This window comes from Petaurus breviceps, unplaced genomic scaffold (genome assembly GCF_028583685.1).
Source record: "Petaurus breviceps papuanus isolate PSGF00001 unplaced genomic scaffold, PetGlider_PUasm1.0 184, whole genome shotgun sequence".
Taxonomy (NCBI): domain Eukaryota; kingdom Metazoa; phylum Chordata; class Mammalia; order Diprotodontia; family Petauridae; genus Petaurus; species Petaurus breviceps.
In genome coordinates this window covers 1,955,122-1,979,652 of record NW_027185793.1, presented here as the reverse complement: position 1 = coordinate 1,979,652, position 24,531 = coordinate 1,955,122, and the positions used below count along the sequence as shown (strand labels likewise).

The 24,531-nt window shown below is 37.2% G+C and overlaps 1 protein-coding gene across 7 annotated transcripts in view; it reads right to left on the bottom strand.

Annotated features, from left to right (window-relative positions):
• FOCAD (focadhesin) overlaps positions 1-24,531 on the bottom strand; it is a 504,358-nt gene that overhangs the window by 237,188 nt on the left and 242,639 nt on the right. For 6 of the 7 annotated variants that reach the window (XM_069088078.1, XM_069088080.1, XM_069088077.1 and 3 more), the window contains 2 exons: positions 11,144-11,346; positions 7,876-8,133 (listed from right to left, as the gene is read on the bottom strand). In XM_069088078.1, coding sequence (XP_068944179.1) covers positions 7,876-8,133; positions 11,144-11,346 — 461 coding nt within the window. The remainder of the gene's footprint in view (positions 1-7,875; positions 8,134-11,143; positions 11,347-24,531) is intronic. The other variant, XM_069088083.1, reaches the window with a different exon arrangement.

Genomic DNA, 24,531 nt, shown 5'->3' with positions numbered 1-24,531 from the left:
CAAAAAAAGGAGATTAAACACCTCTGATTTTAAAAAGAAGGAATTGGAAGGGTGGGGAGTTAAGGAAAATTTTAAGGAAATATATGCTATTCAGGTTGAAGTCTTCAACTTCCGATTTTCAGAAAAATATAGTTGGACCTTCTAAATGCATCTTGCAAAGAAAAAAACAAAAATAAATCTGAACGCTAAGTAGAGAACAGAATGGCTCCTCTTCACACAGAATAGTAATCCATTTGTCAAATTTATCCATTGTCTCACACAGTCACATCTCTAGTTGAGCTCTCATCACCTCTTGTGGAGATTACTGAAATGAACCTTTTCAATGGTTTCCTCACATTGAGTTTCTCCCCACTCCATTCCATCCTCTACTCTGCTGCCAAGATAATTTTTTCTGATCAAAAGTCACCACAGAGCTCAAGGGGCTTCAGTGGCCCACAGTTACTGGCATGATTATATGGCAGTTCTTCTCACATTAAAGTTTTTCACAAACTGGCTCCTTTCTACTTTTCCATTCTTCTTACATTCTACTCCCTTCCATGCTTTTTACAATCCAACAACATGTGCCTACTCACAGCTACCCAAACTTGATTCTTCATCTCCTACCTCCTTGCCTTTGACTATGCCCCCATAACTAAAATGTCCTGTTAGATTTCCTTCCCCTCTTGAGTTTCATCAAAACTTGGCTCAAACTCCACTTTTTGTGGGAAGTCCCTCAACTGCTAAGACCTCCCCTTCTAAGACAGGATTCCATCAATTGTGTATATATCTTGTGTGTACCTAGTTATCTGAATGTTGTCTCCTCTTTTTGAATGTAAGCTCCTTGAGATCAGCAACTGTTTGGGGGCTTTCTCTATATACCCAGAACTTATAACACAGGGCCTGGCACATAGGAAATGTTTAATAAATGCTTTTAGACTGACTCACTGAAAGATACCTCACTTTAACCCTTATATACGAACATGAAATCAGGTCTCTAGCAGAGTGCCATAATTATCTGTTTTGCCCCAACTGTTAAAAGGGTAGGGAACCTATGGCCTCAAGGTCACATGTGGCCTTCTACGTCCTTGGGTGCAGCCTTTTAAAGGAGTTCAAGTTTTACAGAACAAATTTTTTATTAAGGGGATTTGTTCTGTGAAATTTGGATTCAGTCAAACGATCACACTTAAGCCCCTAGAAGGTCACATGCGGCCTTGAGGCCATAGGTTCCCCATCTCTGGTTTAACATCTTTATCAACGACTAGGATAAAGACTTAGATAGTAATACTCATCAAAATTTAAGATGTCACAAAATTTGGGGGGGATAACTAACTCAGGATACAAAAATACATTAAGTTTTACAAGTGCTTTCCTTACCAAAAATCTGAAAAAGTCTCTTATAACATTCTTAGGGACAATGGCTGGGAGATGGGGGCTAAATGATGGCACATTACATAGAAATAACTTATTTGAAAGACCAGTCTCAAAGATTAGTTCTTATTCTTTGCATGGGAACCTGAAATCAGGTCTCTAGCAAAGCACCACAATGATTTGTGTTTGCCCCAAAATGTTTAACATCTTTATCAATGACTAGGATAAAGGCACAGATACTAATAACATTCATCAAAATTTAAGATGACACAAAATTTGGTGGGACAACTAATCTGTTAGAAGTCAGGATGCAAAAATATTTCAGTAGGGTAGAATGCTGAGTCAAATAGGAAAAGATGAGATTTAACAGGAATAAATGTAGGCTTTTACTTGGTTCAAAAAAACAATGAAAAGCTAAAAAACCAATTTGCCTGAAAAAGACCTGGGGATTTTATTGCACTGGAAGTCCAATATGAACCAATGATGCTACAAGGGAGGCGGAGTGCCCAGGACTGGTTCTTCTATACCCTATTCAGGTCATATCACATCTTCAGTTTAGGAAACTTTTAAGATTGATCCAGATAACCTATAAGGTCTCCAGAAGAGGAGCATTAAGGATGAGCTGACTTGAGATCATGCTCTCTATGAGCTGAGGAAATCAAGATAATTCACCAGGATTCACCCACTCAAAATGGGATAGCTGTGTTCAAATATTTTTATAGAGCTGTCATGTGGAATAAGAATTAATCAATGTAACACAAGGCAACAAGCAATTGATTACTATTATTAAAATAATTATTATATTTAATAACTGATTTAATTTATATCAATCATAATTAACAATGATGACGTAGATAGTACTTATATAGTACTTTATAGTCTGCAAAGTTCTTTACAAATATTATCTCACTTTATGCTCATAACAACTTTGCTACCACTATTCTTATTTTACAGATGAGAAAAATGAGGTAGACAGAGGTTAAATGACTTATCCAGGATCACATAATGAGGAAGTGTATAAGGTTGGACTTGAACTCAGGTCTTCCTGACTTCAAGATCTATCCACTGAGCCACCAAGAGGCTTTACTATGTGCCAGGCACTGTGCTAAGCACATATCCAAGCAGAAAAGAAACACTGTCCCTACCCAAGGATTAGCATTATCTGCTTAGCTACAGAGAGCAGATCTAGAAGCAATAAGCAGAAATTATATAGAAGCAAATTTTGATTCAATGGAAGAAAAAAATTCCTAAATACTAAATCTATACAAAAGTAGACAGGTAGCCTCAAGAGGCAAGGGATTCCTCCTCATTGGAGGTCTCCAGTACCTCTTCACTGGAATCTTGATGTTCCATCCTATTTTCTTCTTCCCCTTCCATGGAGTGGGAAATGAATATCCCTACCTACCCCACTCCAGTCCAAAGATCATTACTATCAAAATTTTTTTTGCTTAAACTCTTGTCATCTCTCACCCAAAGAATATCAGGATTTTAAAGAACATGGTTTGGTGGCAACAGAATTCCTCAGTCCCAACCAGGCATGTGATTTGTAAAATTATGACAGGACAATAAGTAAAATAATCCTTAAGACTTCAACTGCTTCTGCTGCCATCAAAGGGAAGGCTCCAGGCAGCAAGAGTAATAGCCATCCAAAGTTAGAAAAAAGTACCAATCACGTTGCTCTGTTTCTGAAAGGCAGAAATTGTGCTTGAAACATAAATACTAAAAACAGACGCATCTCTTAACTATTACTCCCAAATAAAATACAACGAGTACTAATTTAAGGAAACAGACAGAGATCCCATTTACCAAAGCATAGCGTATTTATGATTTTCAAAACCTCTTTTCTAAATAAAATTAAGGCTTTTAAAACTTTCAAGTCTACCACAGGAATTCACAGAGGAAGCTCAGTTCTTGGATCACTAACCCAGAATGCTCTTATATGAACTCCCCTCCAAGAAAACAAAAAGTCTTTGAACTTTTGCCAAGAGCTTGTGTCTGGGCTTGAGTCATCCACAAAGTAAACCCAATGTGGTGTGGGAGTCAAGCCTTTGTCATGACTGTTAATGTTTCTAAGAATGACAAATGAGTTTCTTCAAAATATAATTTTTCAAATATCATCATTGCATTAGCAACACTTTGCATTTTAACTAGCAAGCATTATTAACAAAAATTTCTGGCTGATTTTTATCAAATAAGTAAAACATGATGAGTGTTGCCAAAACTTCAAGAGACCTTTAAGATATATAACTGTTAAACCTTGAATGGAGATTATCCAAATTTTATTCTTAAAGGTATTCAACTTTTTGAAACTTGTTATCTTTTGTTACTACCTCACCTTCTTTGCTAAATATATCACAACTTCTTGAGCTATCCACTGAAACAAATGCAATTTAACAGACATTTACTAGGCACCAACTGCATGCCATACTTGCTGTTAGGTCCTGGAGATAAGGAGAAAAAGGCAAACCACTTCCTGGGCTCAAGAAGTTTATACTACATCTAGGGGGAAACAACATATGGAAAGGTAAGTCAGTCAGGCAATGAACATTCATTAAACTCTTACTATGTGGATGTTCTAAGCAACAACAACTAGGGAAAACTAAGAGAGGGATCTTGCAAAAGAAGATTCTTGAGATGAGCTTTAAAGGGATTAAGAGTATTGAGCACCTAAATTGTAATAAGTGCTTCAGAAATATGCTGAGTGCTATGAGAGTCCAGAGAAAGGAGAGATGTTTTTTAATCTAAAAAGGAGTAAAGATAAAAGAAGGCTGAATTGAGGAAGTTGCATTTGGACTGAGATTTACAGGATAGGTAGGATGACGAAAGGCAGGGATGGGATGGGATGTCTACAGTATGCAGACAGACAGAATAAAATAAACAAAAAACTGGATGAGGGAATGATAGAGAGTCATTTCTGGATGACCCCAGGGTACATGAGTGGGAAGAGTGAGAGACATTGCAAAGGGAGGTTGAATCCAATTCCTATAGTGACTTAAAAACAAGGTAAAGGAGCCTGAAATTTATTGAGTTGGCAAAGAGGAGCCACGAAAGACTTTTGAGTAAAATAATGCCATGATGAGACTATGCAGAGGGGAAGATTAATATGACCTCATATTCAGCATTCTCTGAAGGAAAATAATAGAAGCAGGATGACCAGGCAGGTAACTCTGCAGCAGTCTAGAGTTGTGATGAAGGACTACACTAGGGTGGTAGAGGTAGTACTAGAAAGGAGGGAACAGATACAAAAGATACTGCAATGCCAGACTGAACAGAATCATGTCAGAAAGAAAGTAGAGTCAAAGATGGTACTGGGATTTTGAGCCCAGATGGCTGAATAAAAAGTGTTACAAATAAACAAAATGAGCAAATCCCTAAGAAAAACAGATTTGTGAGGTAAAAATCCATTTTGGGATATACTGAGTTTGAGTTGGCCATAAGCCATCCAGGTAGAAATGTGGCTGGTGGGCAGTAGAATTAACAATTAAAACTAAGGGGAAAGGTCAGATGTGGAGGGATGAATTTTGGAGTTATCCACACAAATACAGTCCTAGGCAAAGAATAAACTGACAATGGAGACCACGTAGAGAAAAGAGACAAAGGGCTGAGGACAGAACCATAAGAAAAAAGTATATTAAGAGGTTAAAAAAGGAAAAAGAAGACTCTGTAAGCAATAGAGAAGGAATGATCAAAGAAACAGAACAGAAACTAGGAGAATGATGCTTTACAGAAGCAAAGGTGAGAGTTTTAAGAAGGAAATGGTCAAGGATGTAAAATGACAAAGAGACCCAGGAATATGAGAAATCTGGGGGATGGATGTTTTTGGATAAAATGAATTCTAGGGGGAAATGGCAAATCAGTCCAATACTTTGCCAAGAAAAATCCAAATGGGGTAACAAAGAGTCAGACACAAATGAAAACTCAACAAGTGACACCAAAGACAAGCTCCTATGAAATGCAATGAATGAAAAAGGATTTTTTTCAGCGTTTACTAATGTGCCAGGCACTGTGATAAAGAATACCTGCCCTCAAGGAGTTTAGTTCTAAGAGTGAGAGATAATACACACCTGGGAGTGCTAACTGGGGAAGGGAATGAATTTGGAGTTACAAGGATACTGAAATGGTTCAAAAGGCACTCAACCGACATGTCCTTTCTAGGAACAATAGTAATATTGGCTTGATCACTGAGCTCACCCCAAGACTTGGCAATTGGGAGAAATGCAGGGAACAACTAGAAGGATAGTCTGATCTGGTGAAATGGGACCAGATAAATGTGATAGATTGTTGGTGCTCATTCACTAACCAATCAAAACAGAATCAATCAAGTATTTACTTCTACACAACAAAGACATTGAAAAACAACCAAACAGTTCATGCTCTTAGAAGCTTAAGTTCTATTAGGTAAGACAACAAGTACATATATAATAAGTATATACAAAATATATACAAAAATAAATATTATTTATGTGCAAGACAAATGGGAAGAATCCAGAGTCCACATGTAGAAGGTGTCAGTTAATTCAAAGAGGCAGAGGTAAGGTTTGAAGACAGCCGATGCAAAGGCACCAGAGACAAGCAACCATAGTATTACAGGATCCTTAATATGACTGGCAGGTACCAATTAGCTCAACTCCCTTATTTTACAGATGATAAAATGAAGACCTGGAGAAATTAAGCTGTTTGTCCTTCTGTTTCAAAGAGGCCCAAGGACATCAAAGGTGATGTTCCGACTTGCCCATGAACTGGATTTAAGTGAGGCAGAGCTGCACAGAGTCATCAGCCCCACTCTCTCTTCCAGAGTCACTGAAGTCCAGTAGCAAGATCAAGTCAAGACAAAGAGCAGTGGCCCAGGACACAAGTGCATGACCTTGGCTCTTCAATGTCTGACCAAGATCGAAGCACTCCATACCACCTGCCTCAGCCACCTTCATGGATGTTGGAACAAATTGTTTTCATCCTCCCATTCCTCAGGGGGATTTGTCACATGACCGAGGCAGACATCCGCCTAACTCACCAATTGGTCTGAGGCCTGTCGATTACCCTTAGAGACATTAAAATACTTGGCTCACAGTTTCACAGATAAGGAGTGGAAAAGCTGGTGTTCTAAACTAGATCTCAGAACTACAAATGCAGTGTTCTCTCCACTAACAATTAAGACTGTGGGCTCCTACAGAGCAGGGACAGTCTCATGCCCTTCTTTGTGTCTCCAGTGAGCTTAATGAAGGCACACTGACAAACTGAATGATTAAGCCACAACCCTACACACCAGGGGAGAGGCTGGGACTGGGATGGGAGAAGCAGCCTCAGGAATTTACCTTCCCTCTACCTCGTTACTGCCAATATTACCATTTCAGACACACTCCTGGAGTGAAGTAAAAGGGCATGAGGGGCGGCAGAGGTTCAGAGGGGGAGATGGGGGAGAGAGAAGTTAGTAAGAGGCATGGCAGGCCAAGGTTGAAAGGGAAAGAAGAAAAAACAGAAGGCAAATTTCTGTGGTCACCTGACCACAGGTAGGAGGCATTCGTAGGTAGGAGGCATGCATAATTTGGGGTCTACCTCGAGAAAGTCTAGACGAGAAAGTATAGCTGCAGAAGTTAAGGGAACATCAAAATCAAACAACTAGAAAGCAAAGAGTCCAATACTTCAACTATGGGATCTGTAGACTAGATATTATGTCTTTTATCTAGTAGTTTTAGACTTTTCTTCACTTTATCAACTTCCAAAATTAATTTCATATGATGGTGCTTTAGGAATGGGGGTAGCTAGGTGGCACAGAGGATAGCTAGGAAGTGGAATGAGGAAGATCTGAGTTTGAATGCAGCTTCAGACACTTACTAGCTCTGTGACCCTGGAGCAAATCACTTCACCCTGTTTGCCTCAGTTTCCTCATCTGTTAAACGAGCTGTAGAAGGAAATAGCAAACCACTCCAGTTTCTTTGCCAAGAAAACCCCAAAAGGAGTCTCAAAGAGTCAGACACAAATGAAATGACTGAACAGCAATAACTTTGATTACCCCTTCTTTGTTAAAGTAAGAAAGAATACTTATGAGAGAAATATATTTAATCTTTCCTGATAAGACTGCTAGATTAAAAAACTGTTATTTTCATTATATGATCTAGTCATACGATTAGAAGTGAGTAAAAACATTATCAAGCTCTACTATTTCAACTATATACACAGATCATTTCTCCCAGAATTAGAGAATCTTAAAAAGGGCCTTAGGGCTCATCAAGTCTAATATCCTACCAATTATAAGAACTGGGAGGACTTCTTAAATATCACTTGCCACTGCTCTACTTCAAGCAGATTTCTGTTCATAAGTATACTTTGATTAGGGTGGGAAAATGTATTTGTATCTCTGAGAAGAAATAAATTTAAGATTGAGGAACATTAGGACAACCCTGAACATGGGCCATGGCAAGTAAATTAGGCTAGGATTTTTTTTTTAATGTTGCAAAGGATAATGCACGAAATGAAACATTCAGAACCCCATAATCCTGAGGTAGCTGCCTCCTTTCCTTTGAACCTCACCTGAGAGGAGTCAGCTTTGGCTATTTCTGTGATGGCCCTCAGTACACTTCGGAGATTCTCTCCTTTTTCTTGAACAAGCAAGTGAGCCAAAAGAAGGAAAACATGTACAGGAACATGTGTGGTGATAGGTAGCAATGATTTCATGGACGACAGCCAATCACATACTGTGGATTCTTCTTTCATTTGTTCAAGGATTCTCCAGGTTGTAAACATTGGATAATACATGCTGGTTACAGGGAAAGCAAGCTTGAAGGATGTCTAGAAAATAATTATGAAAGCTAGTGACAAAATGGAACAGAATTTCAACAATATTCTATTACAAGAAAAGTATTTATATTTCACTAAATTATTAATATTACAACCACCACTAGGATTTGGTGAGGAAAGAACTTCACATAAACTTAAAACACTATATCCATGAGCTAAAACTACAGGCAAATGACAGGCTCTCAGAGCTTCAGATTCTTCACCTGTAAAACAGGAGAGACAACATCTGTCATTATCTACCACAAAGGTTTGTAATGAGACTGAAAGGGAAGCCACAAAGCCCAAACAGCATTATTACTCTTGTTGTTGAAGAACTCTTCCCCTCCTTCAAAATAAATTTTAAAAGTTTTTCTAAAGTTTAGGATTTTAACAGTATGGAATTAAACTAAAGGTTTAGTTAACAAACCACCCTGGAATTCCCTATAAGAGTAGCTAACACAACTATTCCTCATAATTAAAACTCTACTTACCAACTGAAGTAGAGATAATGAGAACTAATTACAAATAATTATCAAAAGTAAGTCACCTTTATAGAGGAAAAAAATCATCATTGAAAAAAACACAATTACCCTTAAAAGCCCTAGTTTAAATTCCTGTTAGGAATCAGCTTAAGTTGGAAGGTCTTGTTGAATCCAGCAGCAGCATCTGGCAATGAAAATCTAAAAATGCATTCTAGCAGTATAGGAGAGTAATAAGTACATAATTTCTGAAATGGAAAACAGCATCTAACATTTATACAAAATTTGTATAAACAGCAGTCCAATAAGGCCTAATAATAAAAGAAATTTGTCCTTTCGAATCTCTCTTTAATCCTCCCAGGGTGGGAAACTTGCAGCCTCAAGGTCACATGGGGCCCTCTAGGTTCTCAAGTGAGGCCCTCTGAGTCCAAAACCAAATTTAGTCAAAGGGTCACACTTTAGGACCTAGAGTGGCCTTGAGGTTGGAGGTTTTCCACCCCTGAATCTCAGAAAACAAATGAAATACAAAAAGCACTTTAGAATTTAAATTGCAACAAGTGCTTATATTTTTGTCCTTTTTTCTGGCATGAACATAAATGAAGATGTTTTAAGCAATTCTGTAATGAATACATTTAAAGAACAATAGAGTTTTGTGTTCTATGGATTATTGAAGACAAATTCCTAATCTGGATAATCTATGATGCTTTTAGCTCTTAGAAATTATTAGAAATGTTAAACTTTTTTCTCAAAGGTTTTCAGACTTCCATAGATACAAGCAGATAGATAACTACAAAAATTTAATTATATGCAAAATATTTGATATAACACCATGGAATACTGACTATAGTTTCAAATGAAACACCAGAATTCAATCACCAATTTAAAGATCAAAGCTCATTGTTTTAGAGCTGGTAGGGACCTAATAGGCTATCTGATCCAAATCCTTTTATTGGATAGATGTGGAAACTGAGGTTTAGGGTGACTTGTACATAGCAACACAAGTTAGTAACAGGAAGAGTCACAATTTGAACCCACATGCTCTGATTCCAAATCTATGACCAGATCAGGGCAAAGCAAAAGAGAGTAAAGGACAACTGAGTTTTTAGACAAACATCTCTCATTTACAGAACAGAGATGGTCTGACCAACAAAAACAATCTGATCTATGCTCTACTTGCCATAAGCAGGCATGTTCAGATGCCAACAAGCATTTAAGCTCAGTTTAAATTGTAACTCTTTAATAAATAAAAGGGTGGCTAGAGAAGCCCTATTCAAATAAATCCCCAATAAATTGGCAGAGTATCATAAGCTGTGCATCTATGGACTTAACTTCATTGCTTTTTATAACCTTGCTTTACTAACCATTAAAGAAAAACTAAAACTATTATCATGAATGAGTCACCATTCTAATACACCTGATTAAACAGTGACTTAGCAAACAGGGACTGGATGGAAGCTTATTCTCAGTAAATATCACTTGTGATTTTGAAAGGGCCAAAACTGTCAAACACAATGTGTCCTCCTCCTGCCTGCAACCCTGAAATCAATTAATCATTGTTTGAGGTTTATAACTGAGGGGGAGAAAAAAGGGGAAAGAGAGACAGAGCCATAGGGACAGAGAGAGACTGAGAGATGGAGAGACGGAGACACGGAGAGACAGACTGAGACTTTAAGCTGAAGATCAGGTTGTTTTCTTGATTATATTTTCTATTTTCTCCTCACATTTCTACTGAAGCCAAAAGATGGTTTTCCCCCATTTTCTGTTTCCCTTTCTCTCACATTACGAATAAACTATGTATTACAAATTCTAAAGATTTATTCTATTAGGATTTAGGAAGCCAAACTATGTATTCAATTTCTCTCTATTGGCTGACTAATTTCCACTGCATGCTGGAACAAGGAATAATAAATGACTTTATCCCTCTAGTACCTTTAAGCATCTGTGATTAAAGGCACATCTGCCTTCACAAAACACACAAGGACAGTGATAAGGCCTTGTATTTGTATTGTGTAGTAGCCTCTCTCCAAAAAGCTTTAACATACTTTACCTACATTATCTCATTTAATCCTCACTCTGTCCCTCTAAGAGAGGAAGCTGGGAGGTGAAGCTACATTTCACTAATGGAAAAGGCTAAAGGACAAAAATGGAGGGTGGGAGGGAGGGGAAAGACTGGTAAGCTGGGCACAGACCTTGAATAAGAGCTCAAAACACTAAACCGGTGATCAGCAACATGGTAAAAAGAGAGGATAACAAAGCATGAACCTAAGAAAAGGGAGCAGCTGCAAAGAGTACTGCAGTTATTGTTCAGACAGATGCAGCTGTGAAGAGAGATAGCACACAGGAAGGGACTGGTGTACTGGGGAGGAAAGTAAAGAACGAGACATGAAGACTTGACATTTCCAGGCCCCTGCCCTCAACCAAGCTGCCTTCCAGTTTGGTTTAAAACCTGAACTGACTGCTCCTAAGAAATGGAATCTCTGCCTGCCAAGTTACTAATCCCACAGCTGTTCTTTGTGTAAGAGAAGCAAAAGTTCATGCATTACCAACTGTTTTTGTTCTTTGGAGCCCTCTTGTTGCACCATTTCCAAGAGGGTTACAGCCAGCTCTTGCCTGGAGGGGCCAACATCTTCTGCTGAGATGCAATCCTCCAAGGCTGTAGATGACAAAATCTGCAGTAGTGGCATCACCAACAGCAAGGATGAGGTTGGGGTGTTCTTGGACCCATCAGAGGAGAGGAGTTTCAGAGCTATTCACCAAAGAACAATAATTTAAGCCAAAAAAATCAGTATCACAAAGAGATAAGAAGATACTTACTGTAACTGTCATCTCTCACCTTTAAGGTCAGAGTTAGACCAAAAACCAAAAGGCAAATAATGCTTGCAAACACTGCAAGTCACCTACTATATATACCATTGAAGAAAATTCCATTTTTCCCTTAAACAGAAAATTCAAGCTTAAACACTATTTGCCATAAAACATGGTACAAGAAACAGTGCTGGATTTAGAATCAAAGAACTTGAATTCTAAGCTTATCTCTACTAATTATCACCTGTGTGATCTTGGGCAAGTAATTTCATTTAATATCAATTTCCTAATCTGCTGGGGGGTTTTTTGGTCTTTTTTGGAGGGGGGAAGGCAGGGAAATTGGGGTTAAGTGACTTTCCTAAGGCCACACAGCTTAGTAAGTGTTAAGTGTCTAAAGGCGCATTTGAACTCAGATCCTCCTGACTCCAGGGCCGGTGCTCTATTCACTGCACCACCTAACTGTCCCTCAATTTCCTAATCTGTAAAAAGAATGGGACTAGATGATGCCTAAGGTCCCTTCTACCTCTAGGCATAAAATGCTATCATACTAAACCCTTGCCCCACAGTCTTCTCAATGGTCACAAGCAATAGCATTTCCCCCAGACGGATGATTAAGGTGGTGACCCCTAACATGCAGCAGTTCCTTTAGTCTATCAAGGGTGGGAAACCTGCAGCCTACAAGCCACATATGGCCTTCTAGATCCTAGGATGCAACCTTTTGAATGAGTTCAAAATTTTATTGAGGGGATTTGTTCTGTAAAGTTTGGATTCAGTCAAAGGGCCACATGTGACCTCAAGGCAACAAGTTCCCCACCCCTAGACTCAAGCCAAAAGCCTAGAGAAAGGGCTAGAAAGTTAAGCTAAGGGAAAATCATATACAAATACATTAATGTATATGTGTGTGTTTACATACACACATATACATATATGAATATGACCTGGCTGTATATACACTATGCATCTATAAATGTAGAATGAATACTTAAGAAATGCTACATATACTACATATGACATTACTTGTCCCTTCATTTAAATACAAGCTTAAAGCTTGTAGGGACTATCCTCAGCAGTACCAGGCACTTAATAAATGCTTACTGAACAACTGATAGAATGAATGAAGGATGTGAGGGTCACGTATGATTCAGCAGCCACAGCTATAAAGAAGCAGAAGGCATGGAAACTGATGGCCCAGAAAGCAATGGCTTACAGTAGCAAGAAAGGTTAAGAATAACGTACCCAGAAAAACTGAGCAAAAAATGGGGAACTGGAACTTTAATAAAATAACAGGTCTTTCAACATGATGGAAACACAAGAACTGCATAGAAACTTTCAAATGCAAAAACAGGATTCAAAAGGAACATAAAAAGGTAAACATGAGAAAACAATCAAGAGTTTAGACAAGGATAAATTCTTTACATCTTAATATGATACATGTGGTCCTCTGAACCTATTCTTCATCAGGGGTCATAGAGGGAGTCAAATTGGAAAAGAGGGCCCAGGAGTGATTCTGTTACATTGTAATGATCTTAAAAGGATAATGGAAAAGGAAGAGAACAAGAACACACTTGGTGGGGAAGAATGAAAGACTAAAGAAAATGATCTCACATAATCAGGGTGTGCAGGTACAAACCTACTCTTATCTAAATTGGTCAAAGGAGGCAAGAATTCCCATACACAGCTGAGAACAAAAAATATATTTAACTAAAAAGGAGAAGCAGAAGAGAAAAGGAAGAAGGGAGAGGAAAGAGTAAGAGGGAAGGCTGATTAGGGGAGGAATCAGTTCTAAGCAACACAAACTGCAGTTAACTCTAATCTATAATATCTCTTTTAGACTGCAGCAGAGAATCGGGCAGTGAGGGGATCCCAGTTAATTGGGGACTAGCTGAACAAAGTTTTGGTACATAAATGTGAATGAATAATAGTGTATTAAAATAAATTAAGGGGATCGTTTCAAAGAAACCTGGGAAGACTTGCAAGAATTGATGCGGGATGAATTGGGAAACAAAGTTTACAATAATAGCAATATCATAAAGAAAAACAACTTTGAAAGACCTAAGAGCTCAGACCATCAAAATAACTAACCACAATTCCAGGAAATTCAGAATAAAATATGTTGCCCACCTCCTGAGAGAGAAGTGATGGATAGAGCACCAAATAAGACATATTTTTGGACATGTCCAATGAGGAAATCTGTTTTGCTTTGCTATACTATAGAATTGCTGGTAGCAAAGAATTGGAAATTAAGGGGGTGCCCATCAATTGGGGAATGGCTGAACAAGTTGTGGTATATGCATGTTATGGAATACTGTTGTGCTATAAGAAACAAGGAGCAGACGGTCTTCATATTTACCTGGAGAGGCTTAAAAGAACTGATGCTGAGTGAGAAGAGTAGAACCAGCAGAAATTTGTACACAATTACAGACACAATGTATGTGTAATGACCAACTTTGATAAACTGGACTCTTCTCAGCAATGCAGGGATATAAGTCAATCCCAGAAGATGCATGATGGAGAGAAATATGTGCATCCAGAGAAAGAACTAGAAAGAACTAAGTTTATATCCAGGTGGAAGCAAAATACCTGATCTTTTTCCTTCTCTTATTTGGTTTTTGTCCTCTTTACCATTTTTCATTCCAGCTAGTAAAATCCACCCTTATAACCTGACTAATGTATAATGTGAAAGTATTTACAGATCCTATACTTGACTATAAGCCGCCATGGTGGGGGGGAAGGGAAGGAGGGGGACAAAATGTGAAACTCAAGGAACTGTGGAATTAAATCCTGTAAACTAAAAGGAAACAAACAAATTAATAAAAAAAAAAAAAAAAGAATTGCTGGTATATATTAGACACAATATATTGCTATATTAGACACTTAAAATATTGCTGTTCCTAAAAGGTTGGGGGAAGGACAAGTTTTATTTTTCTTTCTCTATGGAAAAGAGGGAGTAGAAAAAGGAGAGAAAAGGCAGATATTTATTCACAGAAAAATAATAAAATTTAATTTTTAAAAATGTGCAAAATATGGAAGGGCAGGTAAGTGAGGATGAATATAAGGACATGGCATGGCAATATAAAAATAGTTTTAGGAATGCTAAGGCTCAGAAAAAATTAAGGCTGTCAAAGAAAATTAAAAACAATTGGTGTTTTCTTAGATATAGTAGAAGAAAATGGAATTTCAAAGAAGATCTAAGTCTTTGCTTGGACTCTACCCTAATAACTAACAACAAAAAGAAGGTGGAGCTACTAAATTCCTATTTGGCTTCTACTTTCAATGCTAAGGCAATGATCATCGTTCTGTAAACAACAGGGAAAAGTGTCTAACAGAAAACCAATACCCATGACTAGTAAAAAGATCTAGGAAAACAGCTATTTGCCCTTGATGAATTCAAGTCACCTGGCCCATATGAAGTACCTCCTCAGATACAGAAAGAATTGGCAGATGTGACTGCTAAGCTATGGTCATTAACAAATGAAAGACCATATAAAGCAAGAGATGCTATAAAGTTGGAGAAAAGAAAAAAAAATTACTCAATTTTCAGAAAAAGGCAAAGGACAGAGTATATAAACTATAAGTTGGTAATCTTGATTTTGATTCCTAGGAAAATTCCACAAGGAATCATTAATAAAGAAATTGTGATTTTCTGGCTACATTAAGAGTAAGTCACATCAAACTGTCCATATTCCATTTTCTGACAAGTATTTAGTTGGCAGAACAAGTAAATGCCACAGACAAACGTTACTTTGATTTTAGCAAAGAATTCAATAATATTTCTTATGCCATTCCTTTGGAGAAGACTGAGCAATATAGACTCAATAATCTACTTGGATATATTCATAACTGGATGACTAGACAAACTCCAATAGTACATATTACTTGTTCAATGCTGACATGACAAGAGGTTTCTAGGAGAGTACCATAGGGATGTGTCCTTGGCCTTGTGTTTTCAACATCTGTTTCATTAACATGAGATATTTGTAAAGCATTATATAATACTAAATAATTATTAACATTATTATCGTTATTGGTTAGCCTGGAAAAGAAAAGACTCTTGGGAGGGTGAAGAACATAATAGTTGTTTTCAAATATGTGGAAATGAGATCAGACTAATTCTGTCTGGCACCAAATGGCAAAACCAGGACCACAGGAGGAAGTTGCAAAGAGGCAACATTAGGTTTGGCTTCAGGAGAAACTTCTTAAAAATTACATGATCTACAAATGGAAATGATACTTCAAGAGACAGAGAGAGAGGCTGAATGATCATTTGGCAGCGATGCTACAGTGGGCATTTCTTTAGGATATGGGTTGGGGTATCTAGCAACTGAGATCCCTTCCAACCCTCAAATTCTGGGATTTACATCTCTCTCTGCTTCTCCCACAAACAGCACAGTGCCTGGTACATAATAAGTATGTAATGAAAGCTTCTTTTGCTGTTCCTGAAATGTTGGGGAAAGGACAAGGAAAATGAGAACCAAAATAAGTCACTGTCTTTGGCAATCAGCTGTTTATTTTTTAATTCATTTATGATACAATAGAAGCTTTCAGATGTAGTAAAAGTAACTGTAATGTTTTTTTTTTTAAATAAAGTGCAAATGGATTCTAGTAGGAAGGATTATAAATCTTCCAGATAATCAGTGGAGACCACATGAGTTATTTAAAAACCAGCTTTAATAATTTGGACACCTCATTTTTAATTCACTGCTATAATTGTTATGGGTTTTTTTTAATCTGACAATTCAGCAATTTCTTGATGATTCTATCCTTTTTTTTCTCTTTATTCCCCCAGAATAATTCTTCCTGATGCTACAAAGCAAAACTATCAGGCTCAACAGCTTCAGGCACAATTCTTTAATTCTGACATGATAATAAGGTAATATAAATCAGAAGTGCCATTTCAGGAAAGAAATTTAGTCTGCTTGCTAGAGAAATGAAAATAAAGTATCAAGTCATCAGATACTAGCATCAGAGCATGCCAGTATAAAGGACACATCAGCGTTTGCTGGCTTTAGAGTACTAGTACCAAAGAAAAAGAAATCCATCCCTTGCCTGTTGCATATTGATTTAGAAAACTACAATTTAACATTTTCTATGTTACAGTGTATTTTAATGAGTTTGTTAAACATTGTCCAATTACATTTTCATCAGGTTCAGGCCCCCAAAGAGCTACGTTCAGTACTACTGACACCTCTGCTTCAGATAAACAAGTGTAGCTGTTTAAAAAAAAAAAACCTTCAGTTTTGTTTTAAATATTGATAATTATATTTATACATCACTTTTAGATGGGAAGTACTTTATATACATTACATAATATGATCACCATAACAATCCAATAAGTAAAGGTAAGAATCATTCAAATAATTCCCATTTTACTAAAGGAGCAACCAAGGTGCAGGAAACTTAGGTCTCTCACCTATGGTCATAGAGTTAAAATGCCAGATGTGGGATTCGAATAGAATAAGAATGGTTTCCAAGAATAAAGTGAACTATCCTTCTAAGGATGCTATCTGCCATGAAAAAAAGAGGAAGAGGCACTGGGGTAGAAGACCAAGTAGAAGGAAGGCTAACAAAATAAAAGAGTATATGACCAGAGGTTTAATCTAAACTATGTTACGCATTATAAAGATTCTATAAGGAAACAGATGCCTAGTCTGTCATTGCGGTAAGTTCCTAGAACACAAATTTATCTAACTTGTGAAAATGACAAAAGATCAGACATTAGTCCCATAATACTTTTTAATAAAGATTATTATTTAGCATACATTTATCAACAATACCACAACATCCAAACAAATAATCTTATAGACCCCTACTGACTACCCGGATCATATAGCACATAGGAAATCTATAATAACTAATGGAAAGTAAAGGATATGCAACTACCTACTCTTTGTTGCAGACCTGGAGTAAATAGGTATAGAACAAAACATATTGCTGGGTATGGTTAATGTATTTAGTTTTGTTCAACTGATTTTTTTTACTCATTTTTTATTTTTTATTATAAAGAATGGTTCTTTGGGTAGAGAACAAGAAAGACAAGGGGAATAGATACATGAACGGGTTGTAAAAAAAAGGTATAAATAAAATAATAGTTTAAATAAATATAATTAAATTAATACCATATAAATGGATGGGTATCTTCATACTCATTGTCTCTTACTCTCTCATATCCTGCTCATTTGTTAATGCTGTTTACTGTGGCTTCTGGCCCCAACAGCAAAGCAGAAACCACTCTTACAACATTATCAAAAATTTCTCAATTTCTAGACTTTCTTGAGTCTTTAACTTTTTTGACGTCTTTCTGCAGCACTGCTCTCCTCTCTTCCCTGGGTTTTCATGACATTACTCTCTTCTGCTTTTCCTACCACCTATCTCACCATTCCATCTCAGGCTCGTCAAGTTCTGTTCTGGGACCTCATCTCTTGAAACACTCTCTACACACATGACTCCTCAATGTCCTTATTAAGCCCTCATCTCCTACCTGAGGTCTAGTGTAATATTCCATGTGAATATCCCATAGGCATCTCAACCTCAGCACACAGAAACCCAACTCATTATCTTCCTCCCCAACGCTACCTATACCTCTACTGACTTCGTCATTTTTGTCAAGGGCACCAACACCTTTCCAGTAATCCAGATTCATAATCTAAAACTCAACTTCAACTCACTACTTATCACTCTCACTCATCTTCCACGTCCAATCGGCTGCAAGGTCCTGGAGAATTTATCTCTGGAATATCTCTCACATATGTCGCCTTCTCCCTATACTTACCACAATCACCCCCATTTTGCCGTAATTATTAAAATGGCCCCCTAATCAGTCTTAACACCTTCGGTCTCTACCCTCACGAAACCATCCTCCACACAAACTACCAAATGGATTTGCCTAAAAGAACAAGGTGAACAATTTCATTCCACTGATCAAGAAGTTCCAGTAGCTCCCATTACCTACAGGATAAAATAAAATTTCCTTTTATAAGACTTCACAAACTAGGCAAGGCTGGCAGAGGCAGGCCCCAGAAGGCACATCCAGCAGAGACAGGCCCTGAAGGGGTCTGATCAACTCAGAGGGCAAGTATTCCCACCAACCACAAGGGCCACTACCAGACCTATCACCAAAGGGTTGGGACTGGAAAGAGCAAGGTAAGAACCAAATGCAGGAGCCCCTGTCCTAGACAGCAAATACTCCTGGGGCTACCACTTCATAGCCCAGAAATTTAAAAAAAAAAAAAAAGCCCCTATCAGGACCTCCAAAGACCAGGGTGACAGAGTGAACCGCACCTGCTCCAAACGCCCCCTCTGATCCTGAAAACATAGTAACTCTTGCCTTAGGGCAAAAACCTCTACAGTAAAGGGCTGGGATCCCTAGAGGAAGGCTATGGCTAGGGCCCTGCCTCAAAATGGGTAGAAAGCAGACTGAAAAGACAAAGACTCCGGAGTCCTAATATCCTCAAGAGGAAGGAACAAAACTCGGAGGGAGACAATGTGGACTCCACACCCACAGCTGAAACATCAACAGGGAATGGGTCCCAAGCACAGAAGGCTCTCCTAGATGAGATCAAAAGGAACTTTGAAAACCAAATGAGAGAGATAGAAGACAAAATGAAGAATTCTCTCAAAACCAAAATAGCAGAATTAGAAAAACATTATAATGAAGAAAACATCACTCTAAAAAGAAAAGTGTATGATATGGGAAGGGAGCTCCAAAAATTAACCAAGGAAAATGATTTGCTAAAAACTAGAATCAACGAAATTGAAACAAATAACTCTATGAGGAACCAAGAATTAGTCAAACAAAATAACAAGAATGAAAAATTATTAAAAGAGGTAAAATACCTCAAAGAAAAAATAACTGACCTGGAAAACAGATCCAGGAGAGATAATCTGAGAATCATAGGCCTACCAGAAAATCATGATGAAAAAACGAGCCTGGACAACATTCTCCAAGAGCTCGTTAAGGAAAAATGCCCTGAGATAGGAGTACGTGAGAGTAAATAAGAAATCGAGAGACTCCACCACACACCTGCTGAAAGAGATCCCAAACTGAAAAGTCCTCGAAATGTTGTGGCCAAACTCCAGAACTACCAGATAAAAGAGAAAATACTTCAAGCGGCCAGAAAGAAACAATTCAAATATCGAGGGTCAACAGTGAGTATCGCACAGGATTTGGCAGCCTCTATACTAAAAGAAAGGAGGCAGTGGAATACAATTTTCCAGAAGGCAAAAGAGCTCAGGTTACATCCAAGGATCACAAACCCAGAGAGACTGAGCATATTCTTCCAGGCAAAGAGATGGTCATTCAACGATATAACAGAGTTCCAGACCTTCTTGATAAAAAAGCCAGAACTCAATGGAAAATTCAACCTCCAATTATGAGATGCAAGAGTGACATAGAAAGGTAAACAAAGAAAAACACACACACACACACACACACACACACACCCTGCTATTTCATAAGAGTAAACTGGTTATAGACAAGTAGAGGGTATGAGTATAAAATACACAAAATAACGATAAAAAAAAATCTTATTAATGGCTACAAAGGGACTGCAATGGAAGAAAGGGAATGAATGAAGTGGAAAAGAGTAAATTATGCCACACAAAGAGGCATAAAAACAGTATAGCAGAGGAAAAGAAGGGAGGGAGATGGGAATCATATGAGCTTTTCCCTCATTGGTTCTGGTGCAAGGAGGGAATAACAACCAGTTAAGCATAGGACTCTATGGAGAAGAAACGCATAAAGTATCATTTCAGAGGGAAAGAGGGGAGGGAGAGGAGCTTTGCATGAGATTTGTTCCTGTCACTTTTGCTGCGAAGAAGAAATAAATACTTCATTAAGTATAAAAATATCCTACAGGCAGTAGGAGGGGGAAAGGGCTATGAAAGGGGGGAGGAGTAGTTAGTAAGGAGGGAAGAAGTAAGGGGAAAGGGGAAGAAAAGGGAGGGGGGCTGATAAGGGAATACTGAGGGAGGCAGTGGTCTAAAGGAAAACTATTAAGGGGGGAAGTAAGAGGCGGGGAACATATGAACATTAACAGGGGTAGAAATAGTTTGGAGGGAAAGAAACAGATAACAATCATAACTGTAAATGTGAATGGAATGAACTCTCCCATAACACAGAGATGGATAGCAGAATGAATTAGAAATAATAATCCTACAATATGTTGTTTACAGGAAACACATCTGAAACAGAGGGATACATACAGGGTAAAGGTAAAAGGCTGGAGTAAAATATATCATGCTTCAGCTAAAGTAAAAAAAGCAGGGGTAGCAATCCTTACCTCAGATAAAGCAAAAGCAAAAATTGACCTAATTAAAAGAGATAAGAAAGAAAACTATATCCTGTTAAAAGGCACCATTGAGAATGAAGCAATATCACTAATTAACATATATGCACCAAGTGGTATAGCATCCAAATTCCTAGAGGAGAAGGTAAAGGAATTAGAGGAAGAAATAGATAGCAAAACTATACTAGTGGGAGACCTTAATCTCACCCTCTCTGAACTTGATAAATCTAACCTCAAAATAAACAAGAAAGAAGTTAAGGAGGTGAAAAGGATTTTAGAGAGGATAGGTATGATAGATCTCTGGAGAAAACTGAATGGGGATAAAAAGGAATATACTTTCTTCTCGTGGTTCATGGCATATACTCAAAAATTGAACACATTCTAGGGCATAAAAACCTCACAATTCTATGCAGTAAGGCACAAATATTAAATGCATCCTTCTCAGATCATGATGCAATAAAAATTATATGCAAAAAAGGGCCATGGAAAGACAAACTAAAAACTAATTGGAAATTAAACAATTTAACCCTAAAGAATGAGTGCGTCAAACAAGAAATTACAGAAACAATCAGTAATTTCATTCAAGAGAATGATAATAATGAGACAACATACCAAAATCTGTGGAATGCATTAAAGGCAGTTTTTAGGGGAAGTTTTATAACCCTGAGTGCATACATGATAAAATTAGAGAAAAGGTAGGTCAACGAATTGGGCATGCAATAGAAAAACCTAGAAAAAGAACAAATTCAAAATCCCCAATTAAATACTAAATTAGAAATATTGAAAACCAAAGAGAGATTAATAAAATTGAAATTAAGAAAACTATTGAAATAATAAATAAAATGAAGAGCTTGTTTTATAAAAAAATCAATAAAATGGATAGACAATTAATATTCAATATGATAAAAAAAAGAAGAAAACCAAATTATGAGTATCAAAAATGAAAAGGGTGAATCTACCGCCAATGAAGAGGAAATCAAAACAATAATTAGAAATTATTTTTCCCAATTGTATGCACACAAATCTGACAATGTTAGGGAAATGGATGAATATTTACAAAAATACAAGTTGCCCAGATTAACTGAAGAGGAAGCATATTACTTAAATAACCCCATATCAGAAAAAGAAATTGAACGAGCCATCAGTCAACTCCCTAGGAAAAAATCTCCAGGGACAGGCAGATTTACTAGTGAATTCTATCAAACATTTGAAGAACAATTGATTCCAATACTCTACAAACTATTTGGGAAAATTAGAAGAAAAAGCCCTAGCAAATTCTTTTTATGACACAAATATGGTACTGATACCTAAATCAGGAAGAGATAAAACAGAGAAAGATAATTATAGACCAATCTCCCTCATGAATATAGATGCAAAAATTATAAATAAAATACTAGCAAAAAGACAACAGCAAATTATCTCAAGAATAATACAACTTAATCAAGTAGGATTTATTCCAGGAATGCAAGGATGGTTTAATATCAGGAAAACCAACAGAATAATTGATCATATCAACAATAAAACTAGCAGAAACCACATGATCATCTCAATAGATGCAGAAAAGGCTTTTGACAAAATACAACATCCATTCCTATTAAAAACATTAGAAAGTATAGGAATAAATGGATCCTTCCTTAAAATAATAGGTAGCATTTATTTAAAACCATCAGCAAGTATTATATGTAATGGGGAGAAGCTAGAAGCATTTCCCATAAGATCAGGGGTGAAACAAGGGTGTCCACCCCTCTTATTCAATCTGGTACTAGAAATGTTAGCTGTAGCAATTAGAGAAGAAAAAGGAATCAAATTAGGCAAAGAAGAGACCAAGCTATCACTCTTTGCAGATATGATGATATATTTAGAGAATCAAGTAAAAACTACTTGAGACAATAAATAAATTTGGCAAAGTTGCAGGATATAAAATAAACCCACATAAATCTTCGGCATTCCTATATATTTCCAATGAAATTCAATAGCAAGAGATAGAAAGAGAAATCCCATTTAAAGTTACTGTAGACTTTATAAAATATTTGGGAATCTACCTGCCAAAACAAACCCAGGACCTATATGACCACAACTACAAAACACTTTTCACACAAATAAAGTCAGATCTAACTAATTGGAAAAAGACCAATTGCTCATGGCTGGGTCGAGCTAATATAATAAAAATGACAATTTTACCTAAATTAAATTATATATTTAGTGCCATACCAATTAATTTACCAAAAATCTACTTTATAGAGCTAGGAAAAATAGTAACAAAATTCATTTGGAAGAATAAACGGTCCAGAATATGAAGGGAATTAATGAAAAGAAATGCTAGGCAAGGTGGACTAGCTATACCAGATTTCAATCTGTATTATAAAGCAGCAGTCATCAAAACTACTTGGTACTGGCTGAGGAATAAAGGAGTGGATCAATGGAAGAGATTAGGCACACGAGATTCAGAAGTCAACGACTATAGTAATCTATTGTTTGATAAACCCCAAGACCCTGGTTTTGGGGATAAGAACTCACTATTTGACAAAAACTGCTGGGAAAACTGGAATATAGTATGGCAGAAACTGGGCATAGACCATTATCTAACACCATATACCAAAATCAAGTCTAAATGGGTGCATGATCTAGGTATAAAGGTTGATACGGTAAGGTTGATAAAGTAAGGAATACTTTACCTGTCAGACTTGTGGAAAGGGAAAGACTGTATGACTAAACAAGAATTAGAGAACATTATAAAATGTAAAATGGATAATTTTGACTACATGAAATTGAAAAGCTTCTGTACAAACAAAGCCAATGTAACTGAGATTAAGAGGGAGTGGGAAATTGGGAAAGAATCTTTACAACCTATATCTCTGACAAAGGACTCATTTCTAAAATATACAGAGAATTGAGTCAACTTTATAAGAATACAAGTCATTCCCCAATTGATAAATGGTCAAAGGATATGAGCAGGCAATTTTCAGAGAAAGAAATTAAAGATATGTATAAGCACATGAAGAAAAGCTCTAAATCACTATTGATTAGAGAAATGCAAATCAAAACAACTTTGAGGTACCACATCTCACCAGTCAGATTGTCTAAGATGACAAAACAGGAAAATGACAAATACTGGAGAGTATGTGGGCAAATTGGAACACTAATGCATTGCTGGTGGAGTTGTGACCTGATCCAGCCTTTCTGGAGAGCAATCTGGAATTATGCCCATAGGGCTATAAACACTTTCATATCCTTTGACCCAGCAATACCACTCCTAGGGTTATATCCCAAAGAGATCACAGAAGTGGGAGGAAGACCCATATGTACAAAAATGTTTATAGGAGCTCTTTTTGTGGTGGCAAAGAATTGGAAATTAAGGGGGTGCCCATGAACTGGGGAATGGCTGAACAAGTTGTGGTATATGCATGTTATGGAATACTATTGTGCTATAAGAAATGAGGAGCAGATGGTCTTCATATTTACCTGGAGAGGCTTAAAAGAACTGATGCTGAGTGAGAAGAGTAGAACCAGGAGAAATTTGTACATAATTACAGACACAACGTATGTGTGATGACCAACTTTGATAGACTGGACTCTTCTCAGCAATGCAGTGATATAAGTCTATCCCAAAAGACTCATGATGGAGAGAAATATGTGTATCCAGAGAAAGAACTAGAAAGAACTGAGTTTATATCCAGGTGGAAGCAAAATACCTGATCTTTTTCCTTCTCATTTGGTTTTATGTCCTCTTTACCATTTTTCATTCCATCTGATACAATCCGTCTTTATAACCTGACTAATGTATAATGTGAAAGTATTTACAGATCCTATACTTGACTCTATGCCGCCATGGGGGGGGGGGG